At 47.3% G+C, this 18,955-nt stretch overlaps 2 protein-coding genes across 4 annotated transcripts in view; one reads left to right on the top strand and one right to left on the bottom strand.

Moving 5' to 3' along the window:
• The first annotated feature begins 859 nt into the window (after window positions 1-859).
• On the top strand, window positions 860-3,934 carry sowahb (sosondowah ankyrin repeat domain family member B). The gene is made up of 2 exons (XM_018751491.2): window positions 860-3,228; window positions 3,556-3,934. Exon 1 carries the CDS (start codon window positions 1,014-1,016, stop codon window positions 3,009-3,011), a length of 1,998 nt encoding a protein of 665 aa, XP_018607007.2. The 5' UTR covers window positions 860-1,013; the 3' UTR covers window positions 3,012-3,228; window positions 3,556-3,934.
• Window positions 3,935-6,214: 2,280 nt separating this feature from the next.
• The window catches only part of shroom3 (shroom family member 3), a 47,337-nt gene continuing 34,596 nt past the window's right edge, over window positions 6,215-18,955 (bottom strand). For all 3 annotated transcript variants that reach the window (XM_018755134.2, XM_018755151.2, XM_018755142.2), the window contains 7 exons: window positions 15,735-18,906; window positions 13,689-13,762; window positions 12,524-13,267; window positions 11,438-11,848; window positions 10,573-10,678; window positions 9,899-10,180; window positions 6,215-6,916 (listed from right to left, as the gene is read on the bottom strand). In XM_018755134.2, the coding sequence (XP_018610650.1) occupies window positions 6,584-6,916; window positions 9,899-10,180; window positions 10,573-10,678; window positions 11,438-11,848; window positions 12,524-13,267; window positions 13,689-13,762; window positions 15,735-18,906 (5,122 nt within the window). In that variant the 3' untranslated portion in view covers window positions 6,215-6,583. The remainder of the gene's footprint in view (window positions 6,917-9,898; window positions 10,181-10,572; window positions 10,679-11,437; window positions 11,849-12,523; window positions 13,268-13,688; window positions 13,763-15,734; window positions 18,907-18,955) is intronic.

Below are 18,955 nucleotides of genomic sequence, written 5' to 3'. Positions count from 1 at the left end.
CCAAAGCAATTTATACCCATTTAAGTACCTCACTCAGGGGTTATGCAGGTGGAGGTGAGACTCAAACCTACAACCTTTGGGTCCACAGGCAGGGGCTTTAACCACTAGGTGTGAGTGTGACTGATGTAAAACAATGGATCTAAGCGCAGTACTTTTTCCAGGTGGGTCAGTGTGCAATGAACAGGTACAGAAAGGCACACAGCGCTTGAGTAACAGCTCACCTGTACATTTATTCATGTAGCAGACGCTTTTTTCCAAAGCGAAAATACAAAAAAATTGTACATTACACTATGAGACAGAGAAAGAGACATGATGGCAGCTGCAGACGTGATTCTTAAGTAAACCTAGTTTACTTTCCACTTGAAGCACGAGTAGGTGCATAAAATTCAGGATGGATGAATCCTGACAACCGTCCTACCAAATATTTTTTTTAAAGGTACACAAACATTTACATATAACAGAGGAGTAGCGGCTATAAAGGCTTATCTAAGCAGAAGGGCTCAAATTACAATCCACGTGCTTATTTCACCCCATTTCACTTGAAACGCTGGTTTTCGGACGCCGGACGCGGGGAAAACACGCGAACTTCCCCCGCAGAGCGACAGTTCGAACCCACAGCCCAGGACCGAGGCAGCTGCTGCACCGACCTTTATAAACAATTTCATAAAAAAAAGAGAAAAGTTGCGGGACAGTGAGTAAAACCGAAATCACAACTGTAAAGTTTCGATTCCAATTAACTTTTGAGCGCTTCCTGAACAGTCAGTGTAAGTCTTCGCGCGCTCAGTCCGCGCACCGGCGACTGACCCGGAGAGAGAGAGAGTGAGAGTGAGTCAGTGAGTGAGCGAGCGAGCGTGTGTGTGTGAGGATGGCCGCGCCAGGTGGAGTCCCACACGTCCAGAAGGAGGAGTTAAGATCCCAGCGTGAAAGAGTGCGTCTCTCTCTCCCGCTCCCTTTCTCTCTCTTTCTCACACACGCAGCGAGAGACACTGGGCGCGCGCAGTCCCCCGGGGGAAATGGCCGCGGAGCTGAGCCAGGGCGCCGTGCTGAGCTTCCTGCGCAGTCGCGGCGGTCGCGTGCGGAACGCGGAGCTGCTCGGCCACTTCTGGCGCTTCCTGCGCGAGGGCGAGCACGAGGACAGGGCGCGAAACCGGGAGCTCTTCAAACGCTTCGTCAACGCCGTGGCCGTGGTGCAGCAGCAGCGGGACGGGGCCGCGCTCGTCGTGCTGCGGAGGAAGTTTGCGGTGGAGGAGAGCGGTACCGGTAAGAAGAGTCCGCAGCGGCGCCGAGGTCGGGGAGCCTCTTCCTCCGCCGAGCGGGAGAAACGCGAGTCTCCGAGTCGCAGCAGCAGCAGCAGCAGCAGACGCCGCCGGTCGAGCGAAGAAGTGCTCGCTTCCGCCGGGATTCTCCACCTGCGCGGCGAGTCCGCCTGTGAGCAGCAGCAGCACCAGCCCCCGCCGCCGCCGCCGCCGCCGACCGGTTCTCCGCCTGCGGCAGCGCTCGCACCTGCTGCCGGCCCCCGGACGAGCGGGCTCACGGGAGGAGGGGCGGCGGCCGCCGCCGAGTCGCAGCGGGAGCGGAGTAGCGGAGCGCTCGTACCGGCGCCGGGAGCACGGAGGAGGCTGCGGTGTCCCGAGCAGCTCCCTGCAGCAGCAGTCAGGGGTGGCGGGGAAGCTGGACACAGGGACTGCTGCTGCCGGTCGAGCAGCTCCTCCTCGGCCTCCACGCTGGGGGATGCTTTCGGAGCATCTCCTTCCCCTCCGGAAGAGCCCGGCCCCGCGATGTGCTCTCGGGTCCTACCCCCTAGTAGCTGCGGGGCCCCCCTGGGGCGCAAGCCGGACAGCCTCGCCACCATCGGGAGTGAGGAGAAGGAGGAGGAGGAGGAGGACGACGACGACGACGACAACGGCGGTGGCGGAGGGACGGGCCCTGCGGCGTCGGCATCCTACTCGGACTGCCACCGGCTCGGACTTTCCGCGAGTCACGGGGACCTGGTGGCGCCGGCGCGGAGGGGCCCCGAAGGGCTCCACGCGCAGGACTGGGCCAGCGAGGAGACTCTGCATCTGCCGGGATCCCGAGTGCTCGAGATGCTGGAGCGGGCCCAGGAGGCCAGGCTGCTCACGCTGTTGCACCGTCCCGAGAGGAAGGTGACCCCTGGGCCGACGCGGGACGAGGTCGCGGTCCCCCTGCGTTCGGGCGCCTCCAGGAGCAGGCGCGAGCTGCGGAGCAGAATGTGCCGCAGTCTGGGAGCCGACCTGGATCAGCCTTTCCCCGAGGACGTGGTTTCGGCACGACGCAACAGACTGTACCTGCTCTCCTCCTCCTTGAGTATAAACTACCCACTGTCGACGTACTCGCGCACGCACCGGAGCCCCGCTGGCCCCGAGGCCCGGAGCGGGACCGCGTGCGCCATCAGGGGCCCTTACGGCCAGCGGAGCGTCCCGGTGCCGCTGGATCCCAAGGAACACGACTGGCTGCTGAAAGCGGCTTCCGGAAGCTGGACCGAGATATACGCTCTGTTTCGGGAGGAGCCGACGCTCCTGGATAAGAGGGACTTCATTTCGGGGTACACGCTGCTGCACTGGATCGCCAAACACGGCGACCATCGGGTTCTCAACACGCTATGGTACGGCGTGAACAAGGCCGGAATGGACCTCGACGTGGACGCCAGAACCACGTGCGGCTACACGCCTCTGCACCTGGCGGCCATCCACGGGCACAAGAAGATGATCCGCCTTCTGGTGCACAAGTTCAAAGCCAAAGTGACTCTGAGGGACACCAGCGGAAAGAGGCCCTGGCAGTACCTGGCGAGCAGCGGCTCCGGCGACCTGCTCCAGTTGCTCGGCTCTCCGAAAAGTGGGAGCGCCGAGGGTAAAAGGCCCTTGTCCTCGGAGAGCGTCCTGGTGCAGCCCAACACCGCGTCCCCCCGAGTCAAGAGGCAAACGTCCCTCGCCGCGCTCCTCAAGCACAAGTCTGTCCTCAAAATCCCACTTCATTCAGAGTCCTTCGTGTGACGGTGACGCCGACGTGGCTTCGGACCGCGGTTCTGCTGGAGTCCGTGACGAAACTCGACCGCTTCGCGCTGTTCGGAACCACCTCTGGGAGCCGGTGACCGAGGGGCTCGGGGACGGGAAGCTCCGCTGTCAGTGAGAAGTGAACAGCAGCAACTTTGATGCCTCGGCTGACAGCAAATTAGTGAAAACGCGAGAGTGTGGAGTATAAATGACTGAATCCTTACCGTGGGAAATACCGCGGAAGGGCCGGAACCCGCTGGCTGAGCTTGGCCAGGCCTCTACGGTCACCGCTGTCAAATCTGGGAACATATAATACTGCACCTTTGTGTGTGTCTGCTGCCAGCTACGCTGCTGACCTCTTGGGATTGAGGTGGGGAGGAGAGGGGAGGGGAGGGGTACCACATGTTTGACCCTGGGAGGCAGTCTGCTACAACTGATGACTTGTCTCGGGAGGCGCTCTTTAAGCCCGGTCGTCACGAGCAGGCCGAACGTGTGCGGAGCACCCAAGCGGACCCTGACGTGCGGGGCCCACGGGGGCTCCGAAAGCCCCGCCGTCGGGGTTCCGGGCTTGATGAAGCGTGCTGGAGAAGTGTCCTTTTGTGTTTCGCCAGAGGGCCGCCCGCCATTGAAGCGGAGAGTGACGGACGGGCCGTTGGCCGCTACAGATGTGGAATTTCAAAGCGTAGCTCGATCAAAAACGGCCTGTGGTCCTGCTCGAAAGGACGAGAACTTTGGCTTTTTTACGCGGGCAGCGCATTTCCAAAGATCTGCAGGCAAGTCTGTGCTTGTCCTTGTCGGATGTAGTTGTCTTCTCGAGTTCAGGTGTATTGAGAACGAGGCTGTGCTCGTACTTGGGTGTGATGATTTTGTATGAATATTTTTATAAAGCTGTATCATTTAATAAAAAGAGTGCGCTAAACTGATTTATGGTATCTAGGACTGTTATTGCAGCTTTCTAGAAATTTCATTGAAGGGTTTGTTTTAACCTTTACTGGCTAATACTGCTGCAGGCAAGTAAGTTGTTGAAAGGTAATCTGGTTACTTCCTGTCTGCCACAATTCCAGTGCACGTGTGCTGAATACCTCGAGTCAAAGGGCCTGTGGTTACACGTTTTCTGTCAGCACGTTGCATTTTCTCCGTAAATGCAGCAAAATGTGATCGGTTAAGGTTGATACGGTACATTTCATGTAAAATCTTGGTGGAGCCGTGAGACTTGTTCGTCTGTCTTTTCCAGGAGAACCAAAAGTCATATTAAGTGTTATTAAGCTGGGCGGCTGCAACTGTAGTGGTTAGAGCTGTTGCCTTTGGACCTAAAAGGCACAGGTTTGAATTCCACCTCGAGATGCAGTACCCTTGAGCAAGGTACTTACCCTAAATTGCTCCAGTAAAAATTGCCCAGTTGTATAAATGGGTAAAAGTGTAAGTAACTTAACATTGTAAGTTGCTTTGGAGAAAAATCAATTACATGAATAAATGTAAATTTGCCCCTGTTGCCAACGTGAAGTATCCCTTATGAAATATCTGTCCCAAGAGCAAAGCTACGTGTTCCCAAACCCCATGTTTGTTGTCTTTGGTAATGTTCCGGGAGTAGATTCAGATCTGAAAACGCATGAATGTGTCCCTTAGATCCCCAGGTGTCTTTGGTGGACTAACATCAAGAGAACCTCCCACCCCGGTTCCGAGATGACGATCTTAACGCCACACCGGAGACAAGCAAGTCATTTTCTCCTGGTTGGGTTGCCTAACAAGCTGAGCAGATAAGCAGGTGAAACTGGGTGCAGCTGCAGTACAAGGAAGTGTGCTGTGCCTAACTGTGTACTGCGGGATTCTCCAGCTGTGGCTCAGGCCAGTCCACACTAACATTCAGTTTCAGTATGGATTCCTTAAAACCAAATAGTTTGAGGATTACATATTTTATCGTGTAAGCAGGTTCCTGTTTTGAGCACTGGAAACAGTTAAACCAAAAGCTTTCTAAATAAGGTGTATCAAGTCTTATAAAGTAATTTAAAGAGTGCACTAAAAGATGTGTATGAACATTGTACACAGGTCCCTCCCTACCTGTAGCATAAACAAAAAGTTCTCAGTATTGCAGAATGCATGCTGCTTTTAAAATGATTTATTTCATTAAATGAGGAATTGCTTTCCAATACTTTTTTTTTACATAAGTGTAATGCAAGTTTTAACAATTTCGTATTTATATTGATAAAGTCACCAGCAAGTGTGAAAGTTGTTTTTGCAAAGAAATATTCATTGCACTGTTTTTCCCACCACTGTTGAATATACTCTGAGTAATGCAGGTGCTGTACTTGGTCAAGTGGGATTAATCTTATGTCTGGAAATGCTTGCAAAAGGGGCTTTTAGCAACAAACTATTTAGGTTTAATATTTATTCTCCATTTGCACGATAAAGTACCAACCATGGCTCTGAACAGAAATGTATATAACCAACGGCAAATATGGACCAGTGTTATATTTAGGGACATCCTACAGCCCATATAAATTCTATACCATCTCAAGTGCCCAGAAACTCATATCTTCTTCTAATCCAAAAATAGATGTATATTTTGTATAATTTACATCTGTTTTGAGTTTTATAAAATAAAAATGCAGTATACATAAGGGGTTAGCACACATTATGTACAGAACCTTGTAGGATATTAAAAATATAAATAATTGACACAGTTTTGACAAAATATGGATGCTATTTAACCTGTTACAGCCTAGATGAAAATACCTAGAGGTTTTCAAAATGTTTATCGGGAATACAGATAAAGAGGCCAGTGAGGTTGTCTACTCTTTTCATAGTACATGAATTTAAGATAATACATAAAATTGAAGCAAAGGGGCACTTGATTCTAGTCATTATTGTTTCAAATTTTTTGAAGTGTTTTCTTAATGCATAAACTTGAGACAACCGTATTGTGCCTTTCTAAACATATCAAAGAAGCAGTCCTTTGCATTTGGAGGTATAGTCTTTTCAAAACATTATTCTATCCAACAAAGTGAGTTAAAAGTTTCTTAATTCCAACACGTGTCTGCTATAGCAATACTAAAAACAGAAAAAGTTAATGAAGTCGTACTTATGACATTCTTTCAAAGGTAGTATCATTAAACATTTTCCGAACCCTAAATTATAGCAAACCCTAACAGGTTTTTCAGGTGTGTGTTAAGGTTTTTTTTTGTGTTACGAAAGATGTGTAAAAAACACAGCAGATTGATTGCTAGCCCCTTAATGTGGTCAACCTTCGAAAATCAGTCCTTCAAACCCTTCATTGGGGATAAGCCTTGGCAGAGCAGTGCGTTCAAGCCAGCGAAGAATTTCAAGATGACAGTAATCACATACTTGATGTCGATGTTGGAACAAAAATAGGACACGCACAAACACACGCACACAGATGGATTTTTACGTACACTCGGTCAGTCTTTCACAGATGTCTCCTGTAAGAGCAGGGGGTGACGGGGAAGCGTATGAAAGGAGTGCAGACGTGCAGGTTAGCGGGGTTGCTGGTGCTGGTCAAGTGGGGAGTTTTCGTCAAGTATAGCAGTCGGTGTGAGCAGCAGTGTGTGCAGAGGTCACAGTGAGGTGACTGTGGTGGAACGGGCAGAGGAGGACGGGGCAGCGGGTATGGGGCCTCCGGGCAGGTCCCGGGCCTCCGCCAGGAAGATCTCCCCCAGCTGCTGCAGCTGCTCCTCGCACTGCCTGATCAGGTCGTCCAGGCACCGCTGGCGGATCAGCAGCGCCGGCTTCATGCGGACAAAGTGCTGGTAGTCGCGCAGCTGCTGCACGCTCAGGTACCCGGCCAGGATCTCCCGAACCACACGTTCCCGCCGGTCCAGGTTCTCCTTCAGCTCGCGGGCGTCCTCGTGTTGACAGCACAGCTGGTTCCGCTTCTGCTGCAGGGACTCCTGGGAATACAGCGCACACACCTGGTTTGAATTCAGTTTTACTTCAGACAAACATACTCGCAGTCTAACTTGGATCATCGACGTGATCGCCGCAGGTGTCCAAAAACAAAGAATACCTGCTGCTTTGAACCTCCAACCCCAGATCAGATTACTGCACTCCATCTCAGTGGAAAAAAAAAACCCAAAAAACCTGCTGCCCTGAAGCCGTGAGCCTTGAGCCTTGAGCCCTGGTCACCACACTGCTTCACCTTACAGTACGACCTTTGAACACAATGCTGTACTGATCCAGTGTTATATTGTGGACAGTTGACTTCTACACAGCATTAACTTGTAAGATTATCAGAAGAGCACTTAGCGTGCCATAAATGTGAACAGCTCTTTAAATGCAGTAACAAAGAAAGACAGGGTCACAAAGAGACTGAGCCACTCCCACCCTTTACACTACTTCCGACGGCAACAAGGTAAAAACCTTTCAAACCTCACTGGCTCTGTTGTACTACAGAATCTCAGCTTTAAGTAAGTTAGTGAAGATAAAGTTAATGTATATATTTGAATGCATGTTTATTTACTGAAATGCAGTCTAGTGCCTGTAAATCTATGCACGAATTAAAGTACTGAATAAATACTTATATGTAGTTTTAAAGGAAAAGTACAATTTCATGCAGGAATCTGGTTAGTCCAGATTCAGTAATGATCTCAATGCAAGTCACTTGAGTGCTGTGTAAAGATTTTGAAAGAGAGCAACATCAGGGACAGGCAGGTGTGTTTATAAGCTCGCACTCTGTCCCTTTAATAAACATTTGAACCCAGGGTAAGGGGTCCCCTTGGGTCTGTAAACACAGTACCTGCTCTGTTTGCTCTTGGCATTACAAGAGTGACATAACACAAACAGGCATGTGACCCAGCAAGAAGTGTGAGGTGGGAATCTGATACAGGACCAAACTTGTAGGTGAGTCTGTCAAGTGTCTGGTGAGCTGAAAATAAAAGTGTCATGCCAAGGCGCTTGCAAAGAGCATCAAACGAAACACAGCAAATTCAAAACATAGACCATGTGATTAAAGCACAGCAGAAGATGCAGAATCCCTTCCTGGGACTCACTAAAATTTGAGACAAGGGCATGTTTTTCCTTTCCTGTCCTTTCCTTTCCTTTCGGAATTGAAACACAGAGTGCTGCAAAGAACCGGTCACAGGAGATGTGGGGTATCTGTAAAACCTTGGGGAGTCCGCGTTACACTGCTGCGCTGCAGCTTGGCAACAGTCGTCTCTTGTTTTACCTCTACGACTGCAGTTCTACGTAGGTACGTACAACACAGGTGAGCGGACAGCTCAGCTTCAGCCTGAAACACAGCGTAACTCTTGCAGTAAGCAGCACAGCACATTGCCTGAACAGCAGTTTTATCTCATTTCCAACAGTTATTGAGTCGTATTTCAGCTGAACTCTCATGGACTGATGTCCCGTCCAGGATGTTTTCTGCCTCACTCTGTGCACCCGGGATAGGTGTCACTGCAGCCCTTCATTAAGAGGGGTGGTTATTAAAACTGGATGGATAAATTTATGGATGGCTTTCATATGAAGGACAAACTGATTTTCTCCGTTGATGTTATGTTGCATTAACAATTGTACCCATGGAAACACATTAACAAAAAAATGTGTTGTAATTACTTGTTACACATAACATACACTTTCATGTTTGTAATTTAACAAATTGAAAGTTTGAGGAACACCTGCCACAGCTTTTCTCAAGTTTCTAAGTAGAGTGGCAGGAGGAAAATGTAAAACATTTTAACTCTATTCAACTTAATTTCTCCATGTCATGTAAACCTGCAAATTTTCCGTTACATGTCTCAGCTTACATGCGTATTACAATTCAGCAGTTTGTGTCACTGTAAGCTGATAGCAATTTAGAACAAAATAAATGACATGAATAGATACACACAGAAATTGCTCTCAAAATGTTTTTAGTATGCCCCACTTGTTTCTGCTATATACTTATTTACTGATTGTTATTGTAAACAATCAACTTTGACTGTTATGTTGCTGTAAACCCTGTCAGTTACCATCTCTGCTTGTAACTAGTTTGAAAAACTCGCTCACTTCTGCTTAGTCGCTTGTCCAGGTCAGGTCACAGCAGTCCAGAGCCTATCCTGGGGTTCTAGGCTGTGCTATATAGAGTAACACCCTTGAAAGGACACAAGTCCATCACAAGGTAGCCCCACACACACACACACACACACACACACACACACACACACACACACACACACACAGACAAACTATGGGCAAGTTAGAGTCACCAGTTCACCTGAAACACATGTCTTTGGGCTGTGGGAGGAAACCCACACAGACACAGGGAGGACATGCAGACTCCACTCAGACTGGGCTCGATTTGAACCTGTGCCTCGAACCTGTGTTTTACATGGAGTTGGTTTAGAGAATTTTGCTGTTTCCTGAAAGGGTTAATGTTAATTTTGATCAGCTAAACAGTTAGTCGGTAAGTGCACTCGTCTTCTCTCACTGGGCAAATTTTCAAACCCAATACACCCCATCGGGGTACAGACACTGCAGACAAACAGGCAGCTAGAAAATATTGCTTTGGGGAAACAGACTTGTAGCCAAGAGTTTAAAGGAGTAATTCCAGCCAAGGGAACTAGCGTGTTGTGCAATATGAATCATTTCACTGCTTTCAGCTGTATAAACAGGTAAAACGGTAACAGAAAAAATTAAGTGTAGTCATGCACTGAATCTAATTTTAAAAAATAAACTGAGTGCCTTCTATAGAGACATTCAATTCCACTCCTGTTGGTTTTCGCATTTCCACTTTCATTATGTGATGTTCTGTCACTTGAGCTCATGCTTCCAGTGCAAAACAACAGAGATACTTAGAATTCTTTGTGAATGACAGAGATCCCCATCGGGTATCGCTCCTGGCCTCTCGGAATAAACTGTCTGGCAGGTACGCGGTACGAGGAGGAGAGCCTCACCCTCTCCTTGGTGCTGTCCTCTGAATCCAGGCCATCCAGAGTGGTGAGGGCGTTCTCCACACGGGCCAGCCGGCCACACAGTGACAGCAGCAGGTTGACGATCTTGTCCAGGTCTCCCACGAACATGCGGTACTTGTCGCACTCATTGGGTTTGCAGCACTCCTGCACCAGCGCTTCTATGTGGTTTCCCAATTCACTGAACTTCTTCTGCTCCTCTGCCAGGGCCTCCCTCTCCTCTTTGAGTGCAGTCATACTGAGGGTCAAAGCCTCCACCAATTCCGCCTGCATTGGAGAACACAGCACCATGTAAGTGCCCCCTGTCTCTCTAGACAAGGTCGGTGTGTGTGAACCCTCACTTGGCACGGCAGCTCCCATATTCACTGTGGGTTATTTACAAGCAATTAACACTTGAAATATTTGGAGCTACTAGCTGTGTATAAGCAGGTAGAAAAAAACATGGCTTTGAATTATTTTCTTTTTAAAGAAATCCTCGAAGATGATGAAAAATGCAAGCCTGACTGATAAGAAAGTCACAAATAAATTTCAGAGGGCCTTTCAGAGTTGCCTAGATACCATGCAAACACAAATATTTTCATCATGTGCTTGTTACGTATGGTGTGAGATATTACACAATAAGAGAATGTCTGTGTTATTTATTTCCAGCCAGCAAGGACCTTCTTTAGATTCAGGTCTGTCTCCTCCTCATCCAGGTCTGTCTCCATCTCTCTGTTCTGACTCTGTAGTGGCACGTCCTCTTCAGTGGAAATTCCTCCCGGACTTCTGTTTGACACACAAAGAGATGTGACACACATGACCACTAAAGCCAACCAGGCAAATCATGACAGGGAGATCAACTGCAAAACCTCAATGTCTTCTTTGTACCATGATTCATTCCAGTGATTCCATCAATTTGATAGGGAAGAACAGCAGTAAATTCCAAAAAAAAGTTTACATTTTGTTATCAAATGGAATGTCCTTGTAATCACTGAGGAAAAGCATTTTCAATTTTTAGAATGGTGCTCAAAATTGTTTCCTTATCTGTCGAAGGCTAAGGAATACCAGTGCTAGTACTGTAATGGGGTAGCACCCTGCAATGTTAAAACACACTGATAGGTGGCAGTATAACATCATTTTAAACAATATTTTATGACGGCTACTTCAAAGTAAAATAATAATTATATTTATGAAATAATTATATTAGTCATTTAACATTAATTGGCTGTTACAACAAAACATCTCAAGTAGTGTGATACTAACCTCTGCAGTAACACTGCTACATTTTAAAGTTTTTTTTTTATTTGAGCCTCAAGAATGTTATAAAATATTCCTTAGTTTTACTTTACAAGTGTAACATAAAAATGTGAATGTGGCTTTACCTATGATCCTCTGTGCAACAATGGGTAATTATTAACAAATTAAAGCCTTGTACTTGTAAAATAATATAAGAGAATTTTTTTTTTTTATGATGCACATTCCAGACAGAGGACTTTGGCTGCATGAACTCCCTCTTAGCAGCGAGCCTAATGATGGCAGCCGTACCGGTCCTCCAGCTGGGTGCTTCTCCTTTGTTGCTGTGGTAGCAGAGCTCCAGTAGGAAAGATGTCCTCCATCAAGTCCACAGTAGTCTTCACCGCCCACGTTCCCAGGATGGGGGTCAATGATTTGTCCCTGGAGACCAGCTCCCGTGACAGCGCCTCCACCCTGAGCTCCTCAGCTGAGCGCTCCCTCCTGCAAAGCACTACTTCCTCTTCTAAGCCCTTCTGGTCTTCGCAGACTGTACCATATTCCACATCTTTGGTGGGGCCAGGCGGCGACTGGACATCACTCTCCGCACTCAGGCTCGGCGTGACGGATGTGCAGGGAAGGTCAGAGGCCACAGGCAAGGCAGGGAGGCTCTGCAGCTGCTTGGCTGCTGTACTGTCGAAAATGGTCTCACTGAGGTTGTTAACACTGAAACAAAAACCAACATGTCACACTGACAACTATTGCTAAAGTTAAACACCATCAAAAAGCTGCTTTGGGTATAAGACTTTGGGTATAGTTTTTTATTCCAGTATATTACAAATAATAAACTCCTAAACAGGAGCAACCAATAGAATAGTGGTTACAACTGCCACCAAAGGCCTCAGATTCAAATCCCACCTGCTGCTGCGGTGCCCTTTAGCAAGGTATTTACCCTGAATTGATACAGTAAAAATAGTCCAGGTGTATAAATGGGTAAATCATTGCAAGTTGCTTTGGAGAAAAAAGCTAAATGAATGAATGTACATACAAAGTAAATATAACAAAATTCCTTTTTGTTTAAACTATTGCTTTTTTGCCTGAAAACAGATGTGAAAGCTGGGATGGCAGGTAGTGTAGTAGCTCAGGACATGGGCTATAGGATCTTAAGGTTGCTGGTTCACATCCCAGGAGGGTCTCTGCAGTAATGCAATGATCCTTTATTGCTGCAGTCACCTGCAGTTGTTTAACAGTCTCTAAAACTTCCAGCTTTATAAATAGGTAAAACTGCTTTTGATAAAAGTGTCTGTTAATCTTACTAGTAAAACAAGAAGTTGGTGACAGTGGTGTAAGTGTCAGGAGTACCAGTTTAGGTGTTGCAGTTCAGAAGGCATTTCAACGTACCCCTGCTCATTTTCTGTGGGAGGTGTTGGTGGAGGAGGAGGTGGGAAATCTATGAGCTCTGTTTCCCGAAGGGGTGCGCACGGTGGCGTTAGCGGTGGCGGTGGGGTGGGTGGGGCTGGATCCTCAAGAAATACATCATCGTCATCCTTTGATAACTGAGCGGGAAGGGAGAAGTGGAGGTTGGACTCTGAGATGCGCAGGGAGGGGAGGTGCTGGGGCTGTGTAGGAGAGGGACTCTCTGTCTGGGACAGGGACCCTTGTGATGCTAGGGACAGGCAAGGAGCACTGTGGTCATCTTCCTGTCCTTTATCCCAGGGTATGCTCATGGTCTTTGTGGTAATGGGAACCTGAGAGGCATAGCCCTCCCACTGGACCTCCTTCTCTGTATCCTCAGTGGTGCTGGTGTCTGTAGAGCTCTGGGGCGTCACGCCTTCCGGAGCAGACTGGGCCTGAGCTCGGAAAGGGAATGAATTGCGGGCGAGCGCATCCATGTTGGCCTGACACAGTCTCTCGCTGGCTTGCCAGTCCAGCTCTGTGCTGCTGGGTGGTGGGGAGAAAGAGCAGGGCAGACCAACAGAAGCCGCCAGGCCCACGGCACTGTGCGCCCGCTGCCGCTCCACCTGCCGTTGCTTCTCCTTCCGTATGACTGGAGGGTTGAGCTGGGAGGTGCCTTGGATCGACATGTACTTCTCCATCCTGACTGCAGTTCCTGTAGGCCTGTCCTGATCTGGATTCCTCACAAGCCTGTCACATATTTGCAATGAAAGTACTGCCATGAGTAACGCTGCACTCATGCTACATATACCATGTAATTAAAATCATACTTTTGTAACATTAGAATCAGATATTTTCTCTGCCAGTTGAGCTAAAATATCAGTTCAACACATAAGCTTAACCACGAATAGTTAAGAAAACTAGATTCCCTTCAGTATTTGGATACTTTTTGTGATTAACAGCAATTTAAATTTATTTAATACCTAACCTTAGTCTTAAAACATATGCTGTGGAGTAAATACAACTTCTAGTTAATTCAGTGTTTTGGATTTATTTTGAAAAGACAAATGTACTTCTGATTCAGATCCTCTTGGTGTAAATTATGTACTAGAAATAAACTGAAAGGCAGGGAAATCTGCAAAATAAACAAATAAATACTTAAAAAACAGACCTTCTGTTGCCCGTGTAGGATAACAAGGACTCCTTTGAAAACATCTCAAATATCGAATGATCTACATCTGCAGTCTGAAAAAAAATAGGAAAGACAATAAAATCATAGGTCCTGGAATTGAGGAAATATGCCAGAAACAGCCAATTAATCACTTCACACTGATTGCTGCATGACATTTCAACTATTTCATGAGTATGATCTTTCTACTCATTCGAATAGCTATCATGGTTAAAGAGTAACCAGCTGTTCACAATGACGAAAGGTTCTATCTAAAACACAAACCAGGATGCACAGGTAGAAGACGGAAGTTTCATGTGTTATTTAATGAGGGGGAAAAAAATAGGACTGTATCAGAGAGCTATGGCCTTTACTAATGAAAATACTGCAGGAATAAGACACTAACAGGGAAACTACTAATGTTTTAATGATTTTTGGGGCTACAGGTCTTCCTCCTTTTCTTAGAGGCCTACAGTTGGACTCTTAACTCACACCTTTCATGACCAAAATCCTCGGTATGTCCAGTTAGAGAAATATATAACACAGTCAGGTAATTGAGTACTCCCTAAGTAACACACTAGGCACATTAGCCCACAATAATTTTTAAACCAATTGCATCTTGTTCAACATAGGAGGGATTGGATGTGGATAAGTTATTCTAAGTTCTGCCACAATAGTTCAGTAATATTAAACAAAAAAACCAAAAACACTATCAGAAGCTTAAAATCTGATTTGGCCAAATCGGAAACATCCAGCACTCTGTGACCCATACAGGAATAGCATAATACGTTAATCCGAAGAATCCACACACAGGTGTGCTTGCCTAGCTGCAAAGTGCTTCTTACAGAATAACGTTGTACCCAGTATGTTTAAAACATCCAAAGATTTTGAGTTCTTCCATGTGGAAATATGCTAGAGTGTTAGAGGACTGTTTCCCGGAATACAAAAGCACGAGATGATCAAATAAGTGGCATTCTCTGATGTTTAGAAATGTTGGGGGTATTCTGAACTCATGAGAGTCATCTCAAAGGAGATAAAGGAAAAAGCAAGAATGTTACTAAAGTGTTTTCTGGACATGCAAACTAAACGTCTCTGTGACGGTGATTTGAGAAATTGGTGTTTATGGAAAAGGTTAAATTGCTCTCTCAGATAAATTGGTTTTTTATCCAATCCAAGTATTTCCTGCCCAAACTGTGATCGAGTTCTTAAAGGCATCCTTTATCTCTCCCCCTTCCCTCTGAAATCAACAGAGGACTTATCAGTCTATCATCTCCCAGCACTGTACTTCCCTGCTCGGCTTTGTGGCACCACACAGGAAGTGTGAAGCGCTGGGCATTTCCTATGGGGAAGCTTATAGAAGGGCAGACAGCACTATCCAGGCTGTCCCCTTACCAGCTAAAAATAAGGAAGGACTGTTATCAAAGTCTATCGCTAACTTACAGTACAACAAAGTAAAGTACATAAAGTACAGCAAGCACGGTACTTATGGAAAGATATGGGCTACTATGCAAAACTATAAGTTCTCAGAAATAGTTACATAACTGTACAATGATAAAATGTAAACAGTTAGAGAAGCCCAGTTTGTTCTTTTGATTAATGTCAATACTTGCAGCTCAAAATGCATCTGAGTAATAGGGTTGACTGGGTGGGGAAGGCTAAATTGTTTGGGTGTGGTGGCTGGCTGGAAAATCTTTGAACCTTGCTGACCTCAAATACTCTGAATTTATTTGTAGTCTGAGAGCCATCCATGCCTGGATGACAGGAAGAGATAGCCATTTTTAGCAATGGAAACAGTATGTTGTACCATGCACACAGGGTTAACTGGAGCTTTGGAACTTATATATTGCAAGGCAGGGATTGATGGAAATTGCTCTTTGCTACTTAACATCTCCATTCTGTCCCACTAAAGCTGACCTTGACTTTTATGTTTTCTTAGTTATATGCTGAAGCTCTGTTTATTATGAAAATGAGAAGAAAATGTATTATACCTGTAAATATGCTTTATACAACTCAGTAGAGACAAACACAGTAGAGCACTCTGATACACACCTTATTGAACTTTTCATCTGAGGGTGAGGATCGAGACCTGAAGTGCTGAGGAATCAGCTTTGGCTCTACAGAGTGCTCCAGCAAGTCTTCTGCTGAAGCAGACTTCCCAGAGCTCCTTGCAGGCACAATCCTCTGAAACGATCTGTCTTGATGCAGCAAAGGGAGCTTGCTCTGCAGGTACTCAGATGAAGTAGCTGGGCTAGATCTACTGATTTCCCTTTGAGAACCAAAAAGTTCTTGTGGTGTCTCCTGTTGCTTGGGTAGGGAGGCACTGTTGCTGTGGGAGTACAGGTGTGTAGGTTTTTCATTTGGGTAAAAGGTACCTTTTAAGCCGGAGGGAAGAGTGGAGGAAAGACGGTTTGTTTTTGGATAGCTGTCTGACTGTGGGGTGCATGGCAAACTTGGCTCCTGTAGGGAAGCAAAACTAGATGCTGAAGAAATACTCTGGGAGTCAGAGGATGAGGGCTGCATGTAAGCGCTGGCAGGACGGCTGCGTCCAGCAGCCCGCCGACCAGTCTTGCGCTCCATGTACTCTGCCAGAGCATCCTGCTGTAGCTGTTTAAGCTCTGGACGGGAGATGCTGAGGCTCGGACCTGTGCTTTTGGTGGCAGCCATTTCAAAGAGCTTGCGTCTGTCTGCTACACTTGTCTCTGGGAAAAAGAACTGCTGTGAAACCTTTTTCTGCGAGTCCTCGCCATCAGACAATCCCAACTCATGCATTTTCTCTGGCTCGGAGTAAGACCGCTTCTTTTGTTCAAGAGTGAGCCGTTTTCGGCCTCCAATCCTGGTGACTGCGAGTCCAACAGGTGGAACACTTGGAAGTGGGGGAGGAATGGATTTGTCTGCCTCAGGAGTGACAATGTGCCTCTCTTTTGGAGTGTGTGGGGATGTCATAACAGGCTTGGGGCTTGTTTTGGGAGCCTTTCTTTCCAGTGATAAATGCTTACTGGGCACTGATGGATTGGCACTTAAATCCTTCCGTCTGAAAGAAGTTGACCTGAGGACCTTGGTCTGAGCATCTTTGATACTATCTCTGTATGCCCTGTTGAAGGAGGAGTCCTGGATGGTGCCTAGAATGTCCTCAAGATCTTCTTTCCAGTGGAAATCCTTACCATTCTCTCCACCAAGCTGGTAAGTGCTCTTGCTCCGCTGGATTGGCATGAACTTACAATGAGGATTTTTGAGAGGGGCCTCTCTGTTTCCACACATTTGAAATGCTGTTGGATACTGCTGGAATTCTTTATTGTCCTCAAGTCCCCCCATTCCTTTTCCTTCTGTAGTGCAGCTTTGCGTTCTGCTAAGACTCCACGCCTTAGTGGTGGAACTGGTATTTACTTCTCCTTTGCTGTGGCTGTCTTCCATGCAAGAATAAGGGTTTTTGGTGCTGGGGGCCTGACTGGGACGGGTTGAGCTACGACTAGCATAGCTGCGATGCATGTCATTCTGGCTCTGTGAACGCCTTTGCTGCTCGAAGCGGTTAACTTTCTCCAGCACGGAGAGGTGCATGGCATCCATCTCATTACTTTCAGTCTGTAGGCTGCACTGGCTTGGAGGATCTTCTGAGTTTGATCTCTGGACCTGCACCAGGGCATTCTCTAGTCGCGTTAAAGGATGGTCTGACTGCTGATGGAGTGCATCAGTCTCACTGTAGTGTCTTAGTTGAGTTGCGGCAGCATTTTTTTGGGTGTGAACAGACTCGCCTCTGCCTCCATGGGAGGTAGGGAAACTTACATCTTTGCAAATACCATAAGGTGCCTGTGTACAATTAAATGTGTCCCTGGCCTCAGATGATGCTGCTGTATTCTGGAGGTGATGGGTCCATGCAATGGATCGGACTGGGTCTTCCTCTCTTGTCTGTCTATGCACCTCTGTGTTTTCAAAGCTCTGTGAATGCCTCTGTCTGTCTACCCTTTGTTGAACTCGAGTATATGGATCCCTCCTTTCCTGGGCTACACTCTGTTCCAAGTGTCTGTAAGTAGGCTCCTGGTTTTGCACTTGGGACATCCCATATACTTCTGTGTTAGGTCTAAAATGTGGCCTGTAGTGACTGAATTTGGTATTAGAGTCTTCCTGCCTTCCTTCATGATGCATCAGTGTTTTTGGTTTAGGAAAGCCAGTGGTCTGGCTGGCAATGGAAGGGGTGTTACTTTGGTTTCTCTTCTCCATTGTCAACCCATCAGTATTATTAATCTCCCTGTCTTGATCTCTCTGAGAGGGACACATATTTTCCTTAGCAAGAGCAGGATACATAGTACCAGAGTTTGGACAGCTGGTGGGAACTTGAGCAAAGTGCGGCTCAGGCTGGGGTACTGGATAGATGCCTGTGGGAAGCATTAAACGCCCTGGTTGAGGAGCTTGGGGGAAGTTCTGCTTGGGCCTTATGGTGGGGCTACTCTCAGGGCTTTTTTCCATCACTGTGTGTAGTTGCCCTTCTGCCGTAAAGGAGGACTTTGCTGAGTTGACCGAGCCGCTGGAGTGAGTCCAAGAACCCTTCTGCAAGGCCCTTAAGGACCGAGCTTGTTCCAAACTAGACCAAGAGTTTGGCCGTTCATGGTTCTTAATGGCAGCATAGCTATCGCTGCGCAGTGGTGGTGCTGGTGCGCCTTTCAAATTTTCATATGAGCTACGGCTGCTTGCCTGGCCCCATGTGGATCCGACACTGTTATGATTGGTCATGGAGTTGCAACTGCTCCCACCAGTACTATTGCTGCGGGTTGTGAGTTCCCCTGGGCCCCCTCCTCGGCCCTCGGTCTTAGTCCTGGCTTCAGTGTTCTGCAGCAGTTTAGCAGAACTAACTTCATGCTCCTGAGAAATGCCCTGCTGGGGGTCATAGACTGTGCGCACATAGCGTATATCGGCTTGCCGCATGCCCTCTGGCCCACGATGTGACAGCATGCTTTCCATGGAGTAGGAGCGCTCCTTAGTAAAAGAGGGCCCTGCTGTAGGGTACTCTGGAATGCTGGAGCTGGTGGAGAAGGAACTATAGGCTGAGTCCCGCTTATTGTGCAGATGGTCAATGCTGTTGGAAGACTTGGAGGAGGACAGCTGATGACAGGAGCTGTAGGCTGGGTGACCATGATCCAGGCTTTCCATGCTGCCTCGTGAGCTGTACTGGTCAGGACTTTTCCTCAGGTACCCAGGGTCATAGCTGGAGAGGTCAGTGGTAGAGGCACTAATAAAGGAAGGTTTTGGAAAAATAATTATGTGGAAGTGCACATGTA

This window comes from Scleropages formosus, chromosome 6 (assembly GCF_900964775.1).
Source record: "Scleropages formosus chromosome 6, fSclFor1.1, whole genome shotgun sequence".
In the NCBI taxonomy this organism is placed as follows: Eukaryota; Metazoa; Chordata; class Actinopteri; order Osteoglossiformes; family Osteoglossidae; genus Scleropages; species Scleropages formosus.
This window is presented reverse-complemented; position numbering and strand designations above follow the sequence as displayed.

Excerpts from the sequence above, each read along its gene's own strand:
- sowahb (XM_018751491.2), top strand. The coding sequence starts at position 1,014 with ATGGCCGCGGAGCTGAGCCAGGGCGCCGTGCTGAGCTTCCTGCGCAGT.